Consider the following 17,363-nt stretch of genomic DNA (forward strand, 5'->3'; position numbering starts at 1 on the left):
AGGTAAGGCAACGTATATCACTTTACGCTCACATTTTGCTCAGAAACTTATTAAGCTCTACTGTAAAATATCTTTAGGCATATCCACATTTAAATAATGGTCTGAATTAATTAAAAAATGGATATAAAGCCACCCATATAAAGTATATATTTTATACACACACACATATAAAGCCAGCCATAATAAATATATTGACCCCCAGTAAGCAACAGATCATTCAAAAGCAAGGTTATGTAATTTCTAAGAAGGCAGTATTTGAATAAAAATCATAATGAAATCATTTTTTCAGAGCAAAACAAGGTCATGAGCAAAACTATAGTAGAAGGGGATATTTGTTGTTTTTCAACATGAAATATTAATATTTAATATGATCATTTAAAACATGTGGGCGGCACTATACATTCTCAGGGTACCAAATTGCATTAGTGTCAATGAAGTCAATGAGAATCAGCTAGACTTTTTAGTGGACCAGACATGCAAAAAAGGCATTGAGATGTCGATGGAGAGAAGCAGAATAAAGGAACAAGGTCTGGAAAAAAAAAAGAGAGAAGGAAACAACAGCAGAAGAAATGTGGATGAAAAGAACAAAGAAGAAAGAAAAGTTTGACTATGGTATAATATTCACCTTCACTGGGAATGACAAGTATGTAGGGCGTGGTATTTTGTCCCCTACCTATTACCACTAAGACAAGGTTTTACGTTCCAGGCCGGCATGCATGAGAGAAAAGAAGGAAAGAAAAAATAGTCTAAAGAATTATGCTTTCAACTTGATCATCTGAGCTTCCTTCCAGTGCGTAATATTTGGCTGGAAAGGAAACTGAAATGTATATGATACAACAGGTAGGCTAATGCGCAAGGGAAAATTAAAATTACTCCAGAATCATCTAATGGAACTGACAGAGTAGGCATAAGAGTTAGAGAAAATCTTAGAATTAAAAAGAAAAATGCAATTTATTTTTCTAAGTTGACGCCTTATGTGGCTTTTGTCTCCAATTCTGAAATGAAAACTGAAAAGAATAATAAAATTGTTCTAAAATACATACATTTAGGGGGAATACACTAAGACTGAATTGCGTCTACTATCATTTATTTGCATTTGCATTGTTTAAGCACTCGATTCAATAAAGGAATTATGCAAATTAGGTGACTGTGCTAATGAGACTACAAAATGTGTGCTGAATTCAAAATTGCGTGTTACGATTCCCCATCTTGCATGCCAGTTCAGAGTGCTAAGATGTGGAGGATGCAGCAGATTTCTGCATTTTGACATACTTAACTGCGACCCACACACCTGAATTGGTTCTTTAAAATACAAAAAGTGCACTCTGTGATCGCTAGAAAATGAAGACAAACATATCTTACTGATATTTCGCTTACCGCCTACTTTACGTGGGAGGTAATATTTCCACATTAATCGTACCAGGCACAAAACGCCGGGTTTCATGAATAAGGTGCAATCTTAAACCAGTCTAATGCACACCACACAGAAAAGAAATGTGTTTCAATTGAAATGAAGGGAAATTACTTAATTGAAATAAAGTGCAGTGCTATTTCATTCTCATTAAACTAGATTTTATGTGGTGAGTGAATAAGACGAATAAGGTTTTTACTTAAACGGCATGTGCAAAAAGTCACGCAACCGTTTTAGTGAATTCCCCCCGTAATCTAAAACTCCAACATTAAAAAGACAAGGAAAGGTAGAGAAACCTTAAATGTCTGTATTCAAGGCATCACAAATTTTAAACCATGTCTTTCTAAACAAAAGTAATTGTTTTTTTTTACAATCATAAGAACCCAACTCAGGACGGATCTATCTGGGATATGAAAGGAAAACAGGCCATGGGAAGGAAAAAAAAAGCCTGACATGGAGCAAAATAAAATGAGTTCAGCAAAACAAACAAACAAACAAACAGGTGTGTGCAGAAGCAAGCTTATTGAATAAGATGGAGAAAAAGCCAAAAGGTATGAAAGAAAACTGGAAAAGAAAGAGTGGGGAAGAAAAAAATGCGATGATTCTGTAGCGCTGCACGGCTATAGTGTCTCTTTATCCGTGATGTCCATTAAATAATAGAAAGTCTCTTGTGATTGCTCTTTTCCTGGAAGTGATTATGTAAAAGGGTCTTTTTTTTACGGAGAGAGGGGGAAATGAAATGGAGCAAAAGAAACTAAACAAAATTGTTGGCCAGAGGCAGATAATCATGCAAGTAAAATAAAATGGGATTTCAGGTTTTTTTTCCAATGAAACCAGGAGCGCTAATCTCAGTCTGATGCAAGAGGTTTTTCAGACTGTACAATGAAAAGACTTCGTCCTTTTTTTAAATAGTTATATATATACACCTCATCATGTTTAGTAATGGGTTCCACTATAAAATCAAAGGTCTATTAAGAATACAGAGGAAATAACATTTATAATATTAGATCTGCTTAATTTCAACCAAAACATGACTTGAGTTTCATTGAGTGTGTTGGGCTACAGGAACTGAAATTAAACAGAACTATCCAAATATATTATCAACCCAGCCAAAGAACTTTTCCAAAGCATGTCTCATCTGAATATACAAAGAAACAAGCAAAATAAGTGAATAAATCAATAATAATAATAATAAAATGTGTCATTCATACAAACTAACAATAAGTGAAACAATTCTCATACCTTTGGTAGCTAGTCGCACACAGTTGATTTTGGTTTCCTGGAAGAGGAGAGGAAAGTTTGTGTTTTAATTAAATATCAAAATGATACTGTATTGAGGAACATTGTTTTTGTCAAGCTACAGTGATCTTAGTAATTGCAACACAATGAAGTGTGGGTTATTTTCCATCATGAGGTGCGTGGCATTAAGAAACAGTTAATTATATAACAACATTTCTAATGATAGTGAAGGATTCACAAATGCAAAACAGAGACGAGCCAACATTATTGTTACATTTTCCCATGCATGTAAAGTCACTACAGCTAAGTTAAGTAAAGGCATTTAAGGTGACAAAACTTGTACATATCATACCACATACTACTTGTTTTGATCCTAATCATATTTAAACAATAATATGAATACAACTGTTAATTTAGATGACAAAAACAACAACATTTCTAGCATTCATGGCTGCCTGGAATGCCAGTTATGATGATAAAATCTCACTTGCATCCTTGGAATGCCATGTGTGGCGTGACAGGTGTTAATTAGTCGGCAGATTTGGGTGTGAAGTCTGCATGCAAGTTTAGAGCTCTGAGACAGGAAGCCAGATGCTACCATGTGTTTCTGTGAGCGTTTACAACAGCCACTTGTTTTGAATAGATCTGCTGTCCTTGTGCACCTCATCTCAGTAGACACGTAAACAATAATGCCTTCACATCACAGGGCCTTGAAAGGTTTTGCTAATGGCAATATTTCATTAAGTTATATTGTACAGCAGCCTGTGTTACACATCTGAAAAGTGTGCCAATCTCAGCGTTGCCACGGGGAGCTCTTTAGCATTAATTGTTTTCTTCTATGCTCATCTTTCTCTTTTATTTAAACTACTGTCTAGGCGGAGCAACAGTTTGATGAGAATATTGCTAGCTTTAATAGCACAGACATTTGAAGGTAACTCTATCGTTTATTACCAACACAGCAATGCAAGAATGAGCATTAAGTTGCATTCGCAATGCACTGGCTGAGCATTCACACCTGTGTCTGTGCACATGCCCAGAGTGCGCTCGTACCCTGATTAGTGCACTACAAGTTGCATTCGATAAAATCATCAGCTAAAGGTCAGCCTGGTAATAAATAAATCTCACAAACACACAGTTGTCAAAATTCACCACTAATTTTGCTTTTTTGCTTTATTTAGCACCACTCAATATCACTCAGCTGTATTCTGCATACATCATTCAAATAAATCTTTTATCACGGTATAATCTTTTTACTCTTTTAATTCCTTTTATAACTGTATCATCTTTAAATCTTTTTTAATTCCTTTTATAACTGTTTTAATTTTCTCTTGCTTTCATTTTGTAATTATTTTAATTCCTTTCAAGCACTTTGAATTACCATAGTGTATGAAATGTGCTATATAAATAAACTTGCCTTGCCTTGCCTTTACAAGTGCAGTATGTTGCTACCCAGGGACATGACAAAAACAGACTAAAAAAGTAGTTTGTTAGCATGGTAAATGCTTATTTTTGGCTAGAAAAGTAACGTGGAATAAAACGTGATGCCATAGCTAGTGTGTGGTTGCTAAAATGCTGCTAAATGTTGTTAGGGTATTCTGGGTGGTTGCTAGATGGTTACTTACTGTCTCAAGTCAAAAGAGTCAATCCTAGAGTCTATGACATTCAGACCCCTATGTAGATATTGCCCCAGTCCAAGTAAGTCAATGGGATTTATCATCTGCCAGCTCAAAATCTTAAGTCTGATTGCTTAGAAAAGTAAAAGCACACATGTTCTCAACAGGACTCATGATTTCAGGTATAATTTGCATGTTGATTAAATGACTAACCCTAACATAATAGTAATGAAGCTCACCTTAGAAAACACCACTAATAAATCAATCGGAAAAGCATATTGAAGAGGCAATACAGGCAGTCTCTCTCCTAGCATTTATTTTATAACTTCACTATGCCATTATCAGTGCCACTCTTCAGAAACACACTTCATTGCACATATCAATTTGGCTCATGAGAATCAAAACCAATATGAGTTTCTCAAATACATCCAATGCTGATGAATGCAAACACAACACAGACCTCAACTCACACTGTTGACACTGAAAAATTAACCGTCAATGCAGTGGAAAAGGGCAAATACTAACATGTGACCTTGCTGTCAGTGGCGGTTTGTCCCATCTGATTGTGGCATTGAAGCAGGGGGTGGATTGACACAGTGAGGCAGAGAAGGGTCCATATGTGAGCAGACCATCTGTCTGTCACAGAGTGCTATCGGACATGCAGGGTCAAACACACTAGCCAATGTAAAATGGGTGAAAGTAATACTGTTCGAGTTTTAAGAGGATTTCCCATGCAGATATGGATATATACTGGATATATATGGATAATGTTTTTTTATAAAGATTTTTATTACAAATAAATAAATGCTGTTTTTTTTTTACTTTCTATTCATCAAAATCCTGAAAAACAAAAATATGAATATGAATATTAAAAGCACAACTGTTTTCAACATTGATAATAATAAGAAATGTTTCTTGAGCAGCAAATCAGCATATTAGAATGATTTGTGACACTGAAGACTGGAGTAATGATGCTGAAAATTCAGCTTTGCATCACAGGAAGAAAATACTGTACATTTTCAAATAAATTCAAATAGAAAACGTATTTGTAATTGTAACAATATTTCACAATATTACTGATTTTACTGTATTTTATATCTAATAAATGCAGTGACTTCTTTCAAAAACATTTGACTTTTTTTTTTTACTGACCCTAAACTTTTTAACAGTAGTGAATGGCTCTCTGAAATATACAAAGGTTCTGAAATTCATGTGTTTACATGTTATTCTTTGGTACTTCAAAGAATACTATGATTGTACCATGGTACCACCACAGAGTAATCATCATGGTAAATGAACTTCAGTACCATAGTTCATGTTGAAACTCTGATGCCATCACTGATTTATGGTACCACTCCACTACTTTTTGTAAGAGAAAAGGGTGAGAGGAAGGAGGTGAGGGCCGCATGCTTCGTTTCTGAGAGCAGCCTGAGCGCTGGGACTTGGGGAATGGAATAATAGGAGGGGGTCTCGGCTGATGGGAAACATCCCTACAGGAAGTGACAGCTGAGCTATACTGTCTGCCCCTCCAGTCAAATAATTCACTGACAGACTGTCAAAGGCTTTTTACGATGACTGTGTAATGACGGGGAGGAAAAACGCAGAGAAAGATGGAGAAAGAGGTATGAAAAAGAACAAATCTTTGCAGCTCAGGGGAAACTGCAAGGTGAGAAAAGAGACTTCATGTAAACATTTAACTCAATTATCACTGATAGACTACACTATTACTGTTGGCAGATCGGATATAAATACTGGATTTCTACATTTTCTAAAGGAAAGGTGAGTGATGCTGGTCTGTGCAATGATGCTAAAGTGTTGTGGCTTATTATCAGGGTGTTGCTAAGGTATGCCAAGTTGCTCTAAGCACATTTCTGTGCGGTTGCTATAGTGGTTAGGATGATCTGAAACAAAATGGAAGCAAAAAAGAGAAATGAACAAAGGGACATGCATGACAGTTTGGAAAGAAAGTAAAAGCAAAAAGAGAGAGCATAACTCCACAGACCAATCCAACTGACTGGAGTTTACTAAGCTTGAATGACAAGTTTGCATTGATGTGTTTAAAAAGAACATGGGACTCTTATGACAAATGCTTAATGGTTAGCTTGAGAAGTTGAAGAATATGGATTTCATGTCACTGTCCAGCTTTTTGCCATGCCTGCTAGAGCTAATCCACATGACAGCAGATTTACAGTCAATACGTTTTTCTAGTTGGTCACTCACTCAATTCTGAAGCATGTTATGGATTAGTTAGTCATTACAGCAGTTTTCTTGACACGCTGGCCACAATTCTCTCCTGATGACAACAGCTACTGCTGGAACAGGAACACATATCTATCTATTAAGGTAAACAAGTGCAAATACATTGTTTTCTGTACATTTTGGGCCAATAAATTGCAAACTGTATAACACTATAGACAAACTATTAATTTCCCCCAAAACCACAAAGCAACCACCCAGAACTCACTAACAATGCCATAGCAATGACACAGCCATTCACACCATTAGCAACTATATCTTGGGACAAGAGTGTCAGCAAGACTTAAACTCTTTTGACTTGGGCCAGTGAGCAACTATCTAATAACCACCCAGAACAAACCACATAGCAACCCCTCCCGGTAACCACCCACAAGACCATGGGACGGCGAGTTCTGCACGGGCAAGCACTATTTGTTTTTGTTTAAATAAAAGTAAATATCTAGTTGTTTTCTCTTTTTTAAATCTATTTATTTGTCATAATCGACTGTTGCATGTTGCACAATCAGGCTTATCTAAAATATCACTTCCTAGAAGACGAACAAAAGAGAGATAACAAAATCACAAATTAAAGTGTATCACAATTTAAGCTGAGTTCACCCAGTTTCTGCAGTATTTTGAACAGATTTTGAAATGGATGCTTATAATTATGAATTATGAACACGGGTATGAATGATTACAACAACCTCCTGAGGCAATCATCTACACATTAGGGGCTCGGGAGGAAAAACGCTCCAGTGAGAATGAATAAAAGAAACGTGCAGTACAAAATGACAAAAGAAAAGTGGCATCAGCCAGTCGTCTGGAGGTATTTGAGACAGCAGAGCTACAATTTCAGGAGCTGTTGCTTTCGAGAGTAACACCTCCAGTCTGGTGAAATGTATTACCAAGAGGATTAGGCAAAAGAAACTAAAAAACAAAACAAAAAACAATGACACGAGTTGCTTTTGCTGTCTATAATCTTTCCATTCATACAGAGCACTCTGTTTTTCATAAAGAACAAAGGAAAGCATGACAGCTGAGTGCAGTGTTAGGTGTAAATGAAGATAGAAACAGCAAGAGATTCTTAAAAAACGTGTGAAACAAGCGCGAGACGCTTCAAAAACACTCCCAACCACCGCAAGAGAGAAATGTTTTGTCTCCATCCAAATACTATCAGCCGCTGATGAACTGTACAGAACAACATGAAGAGGGTGATATACTAATTAACCCTTGATTAAGGCTATTCCTATTTCATTTTTTCAATTAAGAAGCAATTAATCACATTCATGAATATATGAATGCAGCTAAGTATTTCACTGCACTTGTAACCAGTCCTACTCAATCCATTTCGAGCAGGATTCGAACCGGCGCCTCCGGCATGGGAGACTCTTGAGGCCGGGGGAGTGAGGTTTACTTGCACAGCTTTTACTAGCTTGCCTCCGTTACACTAACCACCATAAACCTCACTCCCATCTGGGTCACGGCACCAATGTAACCGGTCCTACTTGACCCGTTCCAAGCGGGATTCGAACCTCCATCTCCGGCATGGAGGCGGGCGCGCTAACAAAGATGCTAAAAACCACAATCTCCATTCCACATTGAGCAAATGAAAACTCTAAATGCAAACCTATTGGATAGTAGGCAACAAGGCACACAATTTGGACAGTTCATAAGATTTAAAAAAAAAAATCGAATCCATTAAAATAAATAGATATTAAAATAAATCAATAAATATTAAAATAAAATAAAAACCTACCAATAAACCAAAAAAAAAAACTAATACTATCATCTTCATTTTATTATTCCTATTATAATTATTATAATTATTTAAATTCTAAAGAGCATCTTGTACTTCAATCGAAAAAAGGAAAATCTGGCCTTTTCTTACAATTTGATTTAGAAATAGTGCTGCTAAATAAATATTTCTTAATTTATGTGACATGTCAACTGACCATTTAACACTTGACCATTAACACTGACATGACACTGATGAAGGGTTGAACCCGAAAACTATTTTGCACTTTATTTGTGGCCTCTGGACAATCAAATCCCATGGGCTTTTGGCCTATATTCTTGCGTGGATCTCTTTTTTCTTATTTTTACACTTGACCATTAAACAGTAACACTCTATTTTTTTTTATAATAGCTGCCAACAAACAGTGATCTCCCCTTTAACAGGTCGTGGCTTTTAAATGCAAGCTGTTTTCCTCTAGAGTGTTTGTTCCTATCAGAGCGACACGTCAGTGGCAACAAAGTGCCACAAACTTGTCCTTTCACCCGCCACACACCGAAGACAGGACGTTCTTTGCGGGTTCCATTTTGTTAAAAGCTGCATGTGTCTGTTTCAATCTCTGTCTAGTGTGAGTTCAGCCACTTAAACGAGTGAGTGTCTCTTCACAACTCCGTATCCCTCTTTCAGAACAAAAGACGCCTGGAGCGGCAATTACTTGCTCTTTTAGCCCGAGTGTCTGCGGCCCTGTTCACAAACACACCGGAGGGACAAAAGCAAGTGGAGGAATCCTAATTTAGCTTAGAACAGTTTGAGACCACTATTCCCCTGACTGTCCCTCCCCCTCTCGCCATCTCTGGCAAGACTGATGTGATAAAGTTTATCAAAAGCGACCTGGTGCTATTAGCAGTGCCAGGAGAAGCTCTGTGGGCAGCGGCGCTCTGAGATGGCAGCGTTTATGGACTGCTGCTGCACTGAGAGATCAAGAAAATGCAGGATTTTTGTCTTTAAAGGTCGAACTGAAGATGAGGATGAAGCAACCTATGATTGGCTTAAGCAGAGATAAGAAAAAGTATTTGAACACCTCCAAAATTACACACTTCATCTTTAAGCAAATGAAAAGGCCTTTAAAAGTCATGCTGGCATTTTGCCTCTATGGAAAGTATTAATGATGACTAGGAAATTTAATGTGGACTACAGTTCCCTGCTCATGCTGACATTATAGAGCAAAGATCGTTCATTAGAGAGCATTGCATTGTATTACTCATTAGAAATGATGTTCTGGTTTTTTGTGAAGTAACTTTTATAGTGGCCCCTACATGTATTTGGACACTTAAGTGACACTTAAACATCTCTGAATGTTTAGATATATTGGGAAACACTGAAAAAAATTTGATAGAGAAAGACTAAAATAGTATTTTCTTTCAAAACATACTCCAATAATCTTTGGATATTTACAGCTTTATTTTTTGCAGTTTAATAGAAGACTTGAAAAGTGCACTTTATGTGATATTTTGTTATCCAGCGTAACCATATTATTCAGACATTATTAAGTGATGCTTTATTTTCCCAAAACATTTTGGGGACACTTTATAAAGCAGTGATATTGTTTTCTATTTTTATGCTTAAATATCATTTATGCACCAAATGCACCAAGTCAATAAATTAATCTACAAATGACAACCGCTACATCAAGCCGGTTTGAATAGCTATCAATATGACAGGTAATCTAACCACTGAATTGTATTGTGAATTTATTTGCAACTTTGGGCCGTGGAATATTTAAAAAAAAAATTCCAATGACACTAGGGTGACCAGTCCCGAAATCTAAGCTGTTGTCCCGAATCCCGAATCCGGCCCTAATTGTCCCGAAAATTATATACTAAAGCAAAATCTTGAGTATAAAACATTAAAAACTGTTCGTGGAGCTTGAGGCGTCCTGCAGCCAGCCCCCGCCGGCTGCTCATTGGCTGCGGTTTCTTTTTTTGAAGTTCTACAAAGATACCGTAGGCGCGAATTTAGATAGCTATGCATTGATAAGCTAATTTTCATTCATTCGTTTCGTTGACATGGCTGGTGTACCGGAACCCCAACACGCCGCTAAAAAAAACAACATCTCTGCAGGTACCGGGAGGAGTGGGTGGTATATATTTTATATATAAAAATGTATTTGGTTCATTATCTTTTATTATAGGCTATGTAGTAGTCTAATATCAGATATCAATATCTAATATCATAGTAGGCCTACATACAAACCCCCCTCATCCCGAATTTCAGCCAATCTCGTCTGGTCACCCTAAATGACACACATTTACACCGAGCGTTTCTCAAACACACTTGGAACAAGGTAAGTTGAAAACAAATCTGAACTACCAACCTAAATCCATATTTTATGCATGAATCTCCAATCAAATTATCTGGGTCACGGTCTGAGGTTGTTTTTGAGTGCTTTTCTCCAGCCGCCTGAGACTGAGAGATCGAATTGAATCAAATCCAATCAAATCGGGAACCACATACTTCAAAACGCAGTGCAACGCGGCAGGCCCAAGCAGAGCCTTTACAGAGCGCATTATGCCTGCTAAATGCTAATGTGTGAAATATATGTATAACTATTATTAAAATATCTCCCGTTTCTATGATAGTCTTGTAATTTTGGAGGATATAGAGCAGAGGTCATGTTCTACTAGACTTTTTAACATGATGAGAACTGGGGGGAAATATACTTGATTGCCATGAAGATAATGACATTGCAAAGAAGTTTCATTTTTAAAATATAATTCATCATTTCCTTCTTTTTTATTCTGGGGTGAAATATGACCCAGCCAGGATTCATGAGATTTCCAAATCAATACTCAAGCGTCAACATTTATCAAGAACAATGAACTGGTAAATGAATTAAGCAGTAAATGAAATACTCACCCCATTGGCTTTGCTCAGGGCCTGAAAGTAAATGCTGTAGCTTTTGGCTGGTGACAGCGGTGCGTTCCAGTAGCCATTATAAGTCTTGTTGTCTCCAATAGTAAAGGGCTGTACCACAGCAAGGCTAACAGGGGGAAGTTCAGCAGCGAAATAGTGAGGTGAATCCAAGATGGAGGCATTTCTGAAACTAACAGGAATGGAGAAACACTCCAACACATCAGCGGCTCGGCGAACTTTCTTCTTCCGTTCCTCTTGAACCACCACTTGATAAGCACTAGAGGAAAAAAGAAGTTGCATTAATGAACTAAATATCAAAACAAGGACCTAACATGTCATTATTGTAGTTTCTCAAGAATATTAATGAAGAGGCTCTATTTAAATAGGTTTTTTTTAAGTAAAACGTGAAACCTGTTCACAATGAGAAACAAGATATTCAATGAGAAAACAGTAGGACATGACTTGATTCAATGCATTGGGAATTATAAAAACTACCCTTTGTCTTAAGAATAAGAGTAAGAATAAGACCAGCAGCATAGCATTAGGAAAAGTTAAAAGTGTACATTTTGATTTCATATCTCTTTAAGCATAATGCTTGCAGCCTCTTGATTTGGGAAATATCTTCAGCTAGTGATGGCACATCCAAAAAAGAGAGAGGAAGTTGCGCCCGAGGCAATTTAACAAGCCATTAAAACCATCAAGAACTTCTCTTCCCGTAGCTTTCTAAGAATCACAGAAGGCCCTCTCAACCATCAAGAGTTCTCTAACGCTAACAACTAGCTGCTAAACATCTCTATTAAACTCTCTTTTTGAAAAAAAAAAAAAACTCTTTAAACCTGCATGAGACCCAAAAATACACAGCTTCTCCTCATGAGAGACAACTATGAGGCAGGCGATGCGGTAGAGTGCCAGCAGAGGGAAATCTCTACTACGGTAATTAGCTGGAGGGGAGGTGTGCATGGGGCTTTTGAAAGTGCTCATCATGGGGAGGGATTGGAGAGAGGCATGTGTGTGTTTCAGAACACGGTGAATAGATAAGGACATTTTTTGAGCTCCCTGTGCTAATAGTACTTGTTTGCAATTATGTGGTCTTACGCCAAGAACATACTTCCCAATTATGTGCAATTAGGGAAATGTATGTTTCGCCGAAAAGACGTGGCAAATTATCCTAGCCTCTAATCTGGCATCTTTCATAAGGGATAATTTCCCATGACCAAAGAGGCCTGCCTGCTTTTCTCTTTTAAATACACAGGATCTCCATTTCAAACTAATGGCTTTAAGTGCAGACTGGATGTTGTGTGTTGTGTGTCTGCTGTAACCCTGGTCGAAAGCTTCTGTAATTATAAACAATTTTCAGTTGCGGATTTTTCATAAAGACGCTTGTGGATTGCCAGGGTCATATGCTTTATAGAGGACACTAACAATGGAAAAAACATCCCTAACAGTGGCTAAATTCTTTTCCCACTTGCTTATTATTAAACATGCATCAGTTTTTTAAATATAAATATGCAAAAATGAATAACAATTGTAAAAATATATAATATAATATAATATAAAAACAACTCAGAATAGTGCATGCAATCAAATAAATGTCATAATTACTGATGAACTCCCAATGCACATCAACGGAGCAGTTCTTCCAAGTTAGTGGCAACTTGCAATTTCGAGAATTTGCCAAAATCTGTTGCACATTCACAGACTGAATTTCCACACAGAGAAAGACTCTGTTTGTGTGCCAAAACACAGCCAAATGGACCAGGATCCCCTCGAAGGCTTAGCATACAAATGATGCTTATTTGAATGACTGCATTTAAAAACCCTCAGGACCCCGAGTGAATCAACAGTAATGCACTTCTTCATTCAGACTATGTGCTGGACCCCTCTTCGATGATTGGAGAGAATGATCATGGGCAATTTAGGGCATTCTTGTCTTTTAACGTGTTTCGCATCTGTCTGCAGATTTAAAAATAATTCTTAAAGGATTTGTTTTTTCAGCATGTCAACGAGTATCTACAGCTCGAACAGCTGACGTTTGGACCAACTTTCAGGCTCCTAACCTCGTTCATTTATTAACAGCAAATTATGATTTTAAATTCACTCATCATTACCTGTCCTCTCTATATTCACATTTGAGACCACATTTGACAAGTACTTTCTAAGACAATGTGTTAATTGTATTCAATATCAATCAATGTAAAACAAATAAGCAAAATACATTGGACTGGCCAGTGGCATGACGAGAGGCAAACTCACCTGACAGGAGCCCCTCGTGATTGGGCGGGTTTTAAGAGGACGGTGATTGTCGTGTCTGTCTCATTGAGAGGAGAGTCGGTCTCATATTCAGGCATGGATGGAGCTGCAGACACAGAATTATATTAAAGGACAAGGACTATAAAGAAAGAAAGCACATACTGCATGTGCTTTCTTTATATCCTTTCTAGCTCAGAATACCTCATCTCAAGTGACAAGGACAAATGGAAGAGAAACAGATGTCTAAAAACTTTTATAAAAAGCACTTTTTGTCTAAAAAGCCCTTTTTTCAGTTTATGTAACACAAGCATGAATTAAGTGTATTTGAAAGTATAAAATGACCAATATTTGTGAGTATACAGTAGTGGCCAAAAGTGACATCTTCACGCTTTATTCAAATATTATATTTTAATCTAAATTATTATGTAATAATATATAAAAAAAAGTTAAACGATTTTTGTAAGCATATTGCATAGTTGTGCTTGAAATAAATTGCTTTATTCGTGATAACACAGTGAAACCTGCCAAATTGTGTGATATCATTTTTGGCCGGGCTGTCAAACAAATTATGAACATATGCAAGAACAAGTGAAAACCAAATATTAATATCTGATTATGTTGTAGTCAATGTATGCTTTTTCCTGTGAGATTTTTGTTTTTCTATGCATTTGTTTTGCATATTAAAATAAAACCTGTAGCTTTAAAAAAATAAAATAATAATAATTAAGACAAATATCTTAATCAAGTTTAGTGTTAAAAAAAATTCCTCATATTTTGATGGTTTAATCTTGTAACCCTTGTAGTGTCATAAAAAAAACAAATCCCCCCTCCAGACATGACGTTTGGCCACTACTGCATGAATGTTCCACTGTAAGCACTGTACAACTTCTTGACTGTTTTTACAAACTAAGAGATATGTCGAAGTTGTTGTCTGTGGCAATCGACAGCATGCTATAGAGTTTAGCTTGTTTTGAAGCCTGAACTCAGCTGCCATTCAAACCCACTATGTTTTAATATTATGTATAATTAATATTCATGCTTTTGTAAAAACATTCATTTCACAGTATTTACTCCTATTAGAAAGCATACCGTTTGGAAGCCTGACTCAGAGGTCATTACTATGTAATCATAGTGAAAATGTCACTCTCTCATTACAGTGTTTAGATTCAGTGAACAATACGGTTTTAATAAATGGTGTCTGGCGTGCTGCACAAATGCCACGTCATTATGAAACGGAACGAACTGACAGCCGCGGGCCACAGAAATTGGGCTGAACTTGCGGAGGATGTTGTTTACGATTCATGTTCTCATTATTCCGTTCACTTTACATTAACTGTATTCCAACGATATTTATGCCAATAACACAACACGCTAATGAGATTTTCGCTCCAGCAAAGCTTCTTTAAGATACAAGAAAAAGTCAAAATGACAAAACTAATTATGCAAATTTTTAGAAATGCAAGGGGTAATTAGGTAAACAATCAAATGAAGCTTATTTAACCCCATCAGTTCATGTTCTCTGAAATTATTTCATACATTATCATCAGTCTGTCCGACGTGAATACTCTATATCCATGAAGAACAAATGTCTGTCACATTAACTCAATTAAAATGGAACCTGAGGGTCTGTTTTATTATAATTGTGTGTAATTATCAATTCACTGTTGGAAAATACCCAACAATCTGAGGTGAACCCTTGCCTGAAACCCTCACCTGCGATCTTGGTGGCTATACGGGTGGTCACGGGTGGCCCGAAGCCTTTGTTCGTGCTGGCTTTCAAAGTAAAGTAGTATGTGGTGCCAGGATATAACCCAACGAAGAGATGATGGGTCTCATTTTGGAGTTTGAAGACCCGGCCACGTTGTGTTGTCAAATCTGCACTGGGGTCCAGGGAGCCAAGAGCCTTATAGGTGATCTAATGAAAGAGACAAGTCCATTCGATTATCACAATCACTTCATCAAGAGTCTTGGAGATGCATTGGAGACAAAAGCATACATTTCAATGTATTATACTAAGAAATTACAATTATGACATCGTTTGTTTACCATTCTGTCGTTTCAAACCCAAATTACTTTTGTACATTTGTATCAGTCATACGGGTTTGGAGCAAATAACAGAGATTTCATTTTTCGGGTGAGTTTTTCCTTTAAGCATTATTCTTCTTAATAACATCAACCTTTTGAAACACGGAGAGCAGTTAAGCACTGAACGTTTTTGTTTTGCTGGATCTCTTACAGTTAAATTGGCTTTTCTGCACTTATTTTCTCTCCAAATATTTGAGAGAATTTCAGTGACTAGAAATGCATCCCAAATACAATATTCTGCTAACAATGAATAACAAGCACAGTCAGTACACTGTGCTGTAAATACAAGCTGCTTATTAAAACACTTTTACGTGAATCTGCTTCAAACATGTAAATGTTGGAAAACAATATCCAGCAAATAATTAACATGCCCCAAAACAATTACTAAACTAGGTTAGAGATAACCATTTTCATGCTAAGACGCGCATACGTCATATCTCAGAGGAGGCTGATGGAAATTGATGGTCACAGTGTATATGGGTAATCAAAACATTTTAGCCCTGACGTTTCACACTTCATAACTCCATTCCACAATTCAAATCAAATAAATTGACAGCTGGGTGCCTGGCAGGCCTGCTGCCTAAAAGCTTTTCATGCATAGTGATTCAGAATGCCCTCTAAACTCTCTCTCTCTCTCTCTCTCTCTCTCTCTCTCTCTCTCTCTCTCTCTCTCTCTCTCTCTCTCTCTCTCTCTCTCTCTCTCTCTCTCTCTCTCTCTCTCTCTCTCACACACACACACACACACACGCGCGACTGCTCTCTGACCACAGGCAACAAAAGAGTCAGGAGAAACAAATCTGCACATTCAAACCAAATATCACTCCAGAAAATCCACACACACACACACATATACAGACACAAACATGAGAGAAAGACGCAATGATGAAAATTTTCAGACATCAAAATAAGACGAAATTAAAAATAATATGACATCTACATGATGGGTCATTTTTGGAACTTGACACCCCTGGAATATACACTACCACTATATACAGTGTGTATATTTAAAATATATAAGACATGCAGTAACAGTATCCAAATATAGGTTTTCCTTTTCAAACTAGTATCAGTTTAAACTTTCATGCTAGTTGTTTCAGTTCATGTCAAAGGATTGTTTATACTGGCACATTTTTATGCTTTCCAGCGGCATAGTTTTGATTTAATATGCTATCATGTTTAATGTTCGGTCAGTAAATCACACAGTGCCACTGAGGTGTGGCGGAGCAGCCTTATGATATATATACTGCCAAACACAAGTTTACATGTTATGGATTATAAATCAGTCTTAATAGAGAATTACAGCCTGAATGTTGCTTTTACAGCTGACATTTTACTGTACATGTGAACTGCAATGTTTAAACCCTCTTCATGCCTGTTTGGACAAACAGGTATTTCTCTCTCTCTCACCGTTATAAACAGCATGCTCAATTCAAAAGGCATCATCCCATTCTTAATTTTGCTCTTAAATTGATCCTACTCTCAAACTCGATGACATGCTGTTGATTGCCACAGACAACAATTTTGATATATATGTATCTCAGTTGATAAAAACATTAAAAAAGTAGAAGCAGTCAGTTAGATACTTTCACAGGTGTTCCTGTAAATGAAAGGCCATTAGTGATTGATGGCAGGCTTTTTATTAAAGGTGCTTTTAAAATATCATCTATTGCCTTTAGCATAGCTCCTGTGTAAATTTGTGTCCTTGTTCGGTGTTAATATACTCAGCCAACAGCGGGTCGTATTGTTCTTTACAGCCCAATGAAAAAGAAACTGTGAGTTGGCTGAAGGGTATTGTTCATGTAATATACAAGCTGGATAGTTCAGCTGTAAGCAGACAGACAGGCAGACAGGCAGATAGGACAATGTTGCTTGACTGCAGAGTACA

General features: G+C 37.0%; 1 protein-coding gene across 19 annotated transcripts in view; it reads right to left on the reverse strand.

Annotated features, from left to right (window-relative positions):
* ptprt (protein tyrosine phosphatase receptor type T) overlaps nucleotides 1-17,363 on the reverse strand; it is a 274,244-nt gene that overhangs the window by 102,265 nt on the left and 154,616 nt on the right. For 13 of the 19 annotated variants that reach the window (XM_056270637.1, XM_056270633.1, XM_056270632.1 and 10 more), the window contains exons 10-14: nucleotides 15,107-15,308; nucleotides 13,397-13,499; nucleotides 11,147-11,420; nucleotides 2,654-2,690; nucleotides 626-682 (exon numbers count right to left, since the gene is read on the reverse strand). In XM_056270637.1, the coding sequence (XP_056126612.1) occupies nucleotides 626-682; nucleotides 2,654-2,690; nucleotides 11,147-11,420; nucleotides 13,397-13,499; nucleotides 15,107-15,308 (673 nt within the window). The remainder of the gene's footprint in view (nucleotides 1-625; nucleotides 683-2,653; nucleotides 2,691-11,146; nucleotides 11,421-13,396; nucleotides 13,500-15,106; nucleotides 15,309-17,363) is intronic. The other 6 variants (XM_056270640.1, XM_056270639.1, XM_056270636.1 and 3 more) reach the window with 2 other exon arrangements.

The sequence above is a fragment of the Rhinichthys klamathensis genome, unplaced genomic scaffold (assembly GCF_029890125.1).
Source record: "Rhinichthys klamathensis goyatoka isolate OS25496 unplaced genomic scaffold, OSU_Roscu_1.1 h1tg000303l_1, whole genome shotgun sequence".
Taxonomy (NCBI): Eukaryota; Metazoa; Chordata; class Actinopteri; order Cypriniformes; family Leuciscidae; genus Rhinichthys; species Rhinichthys klamathensis.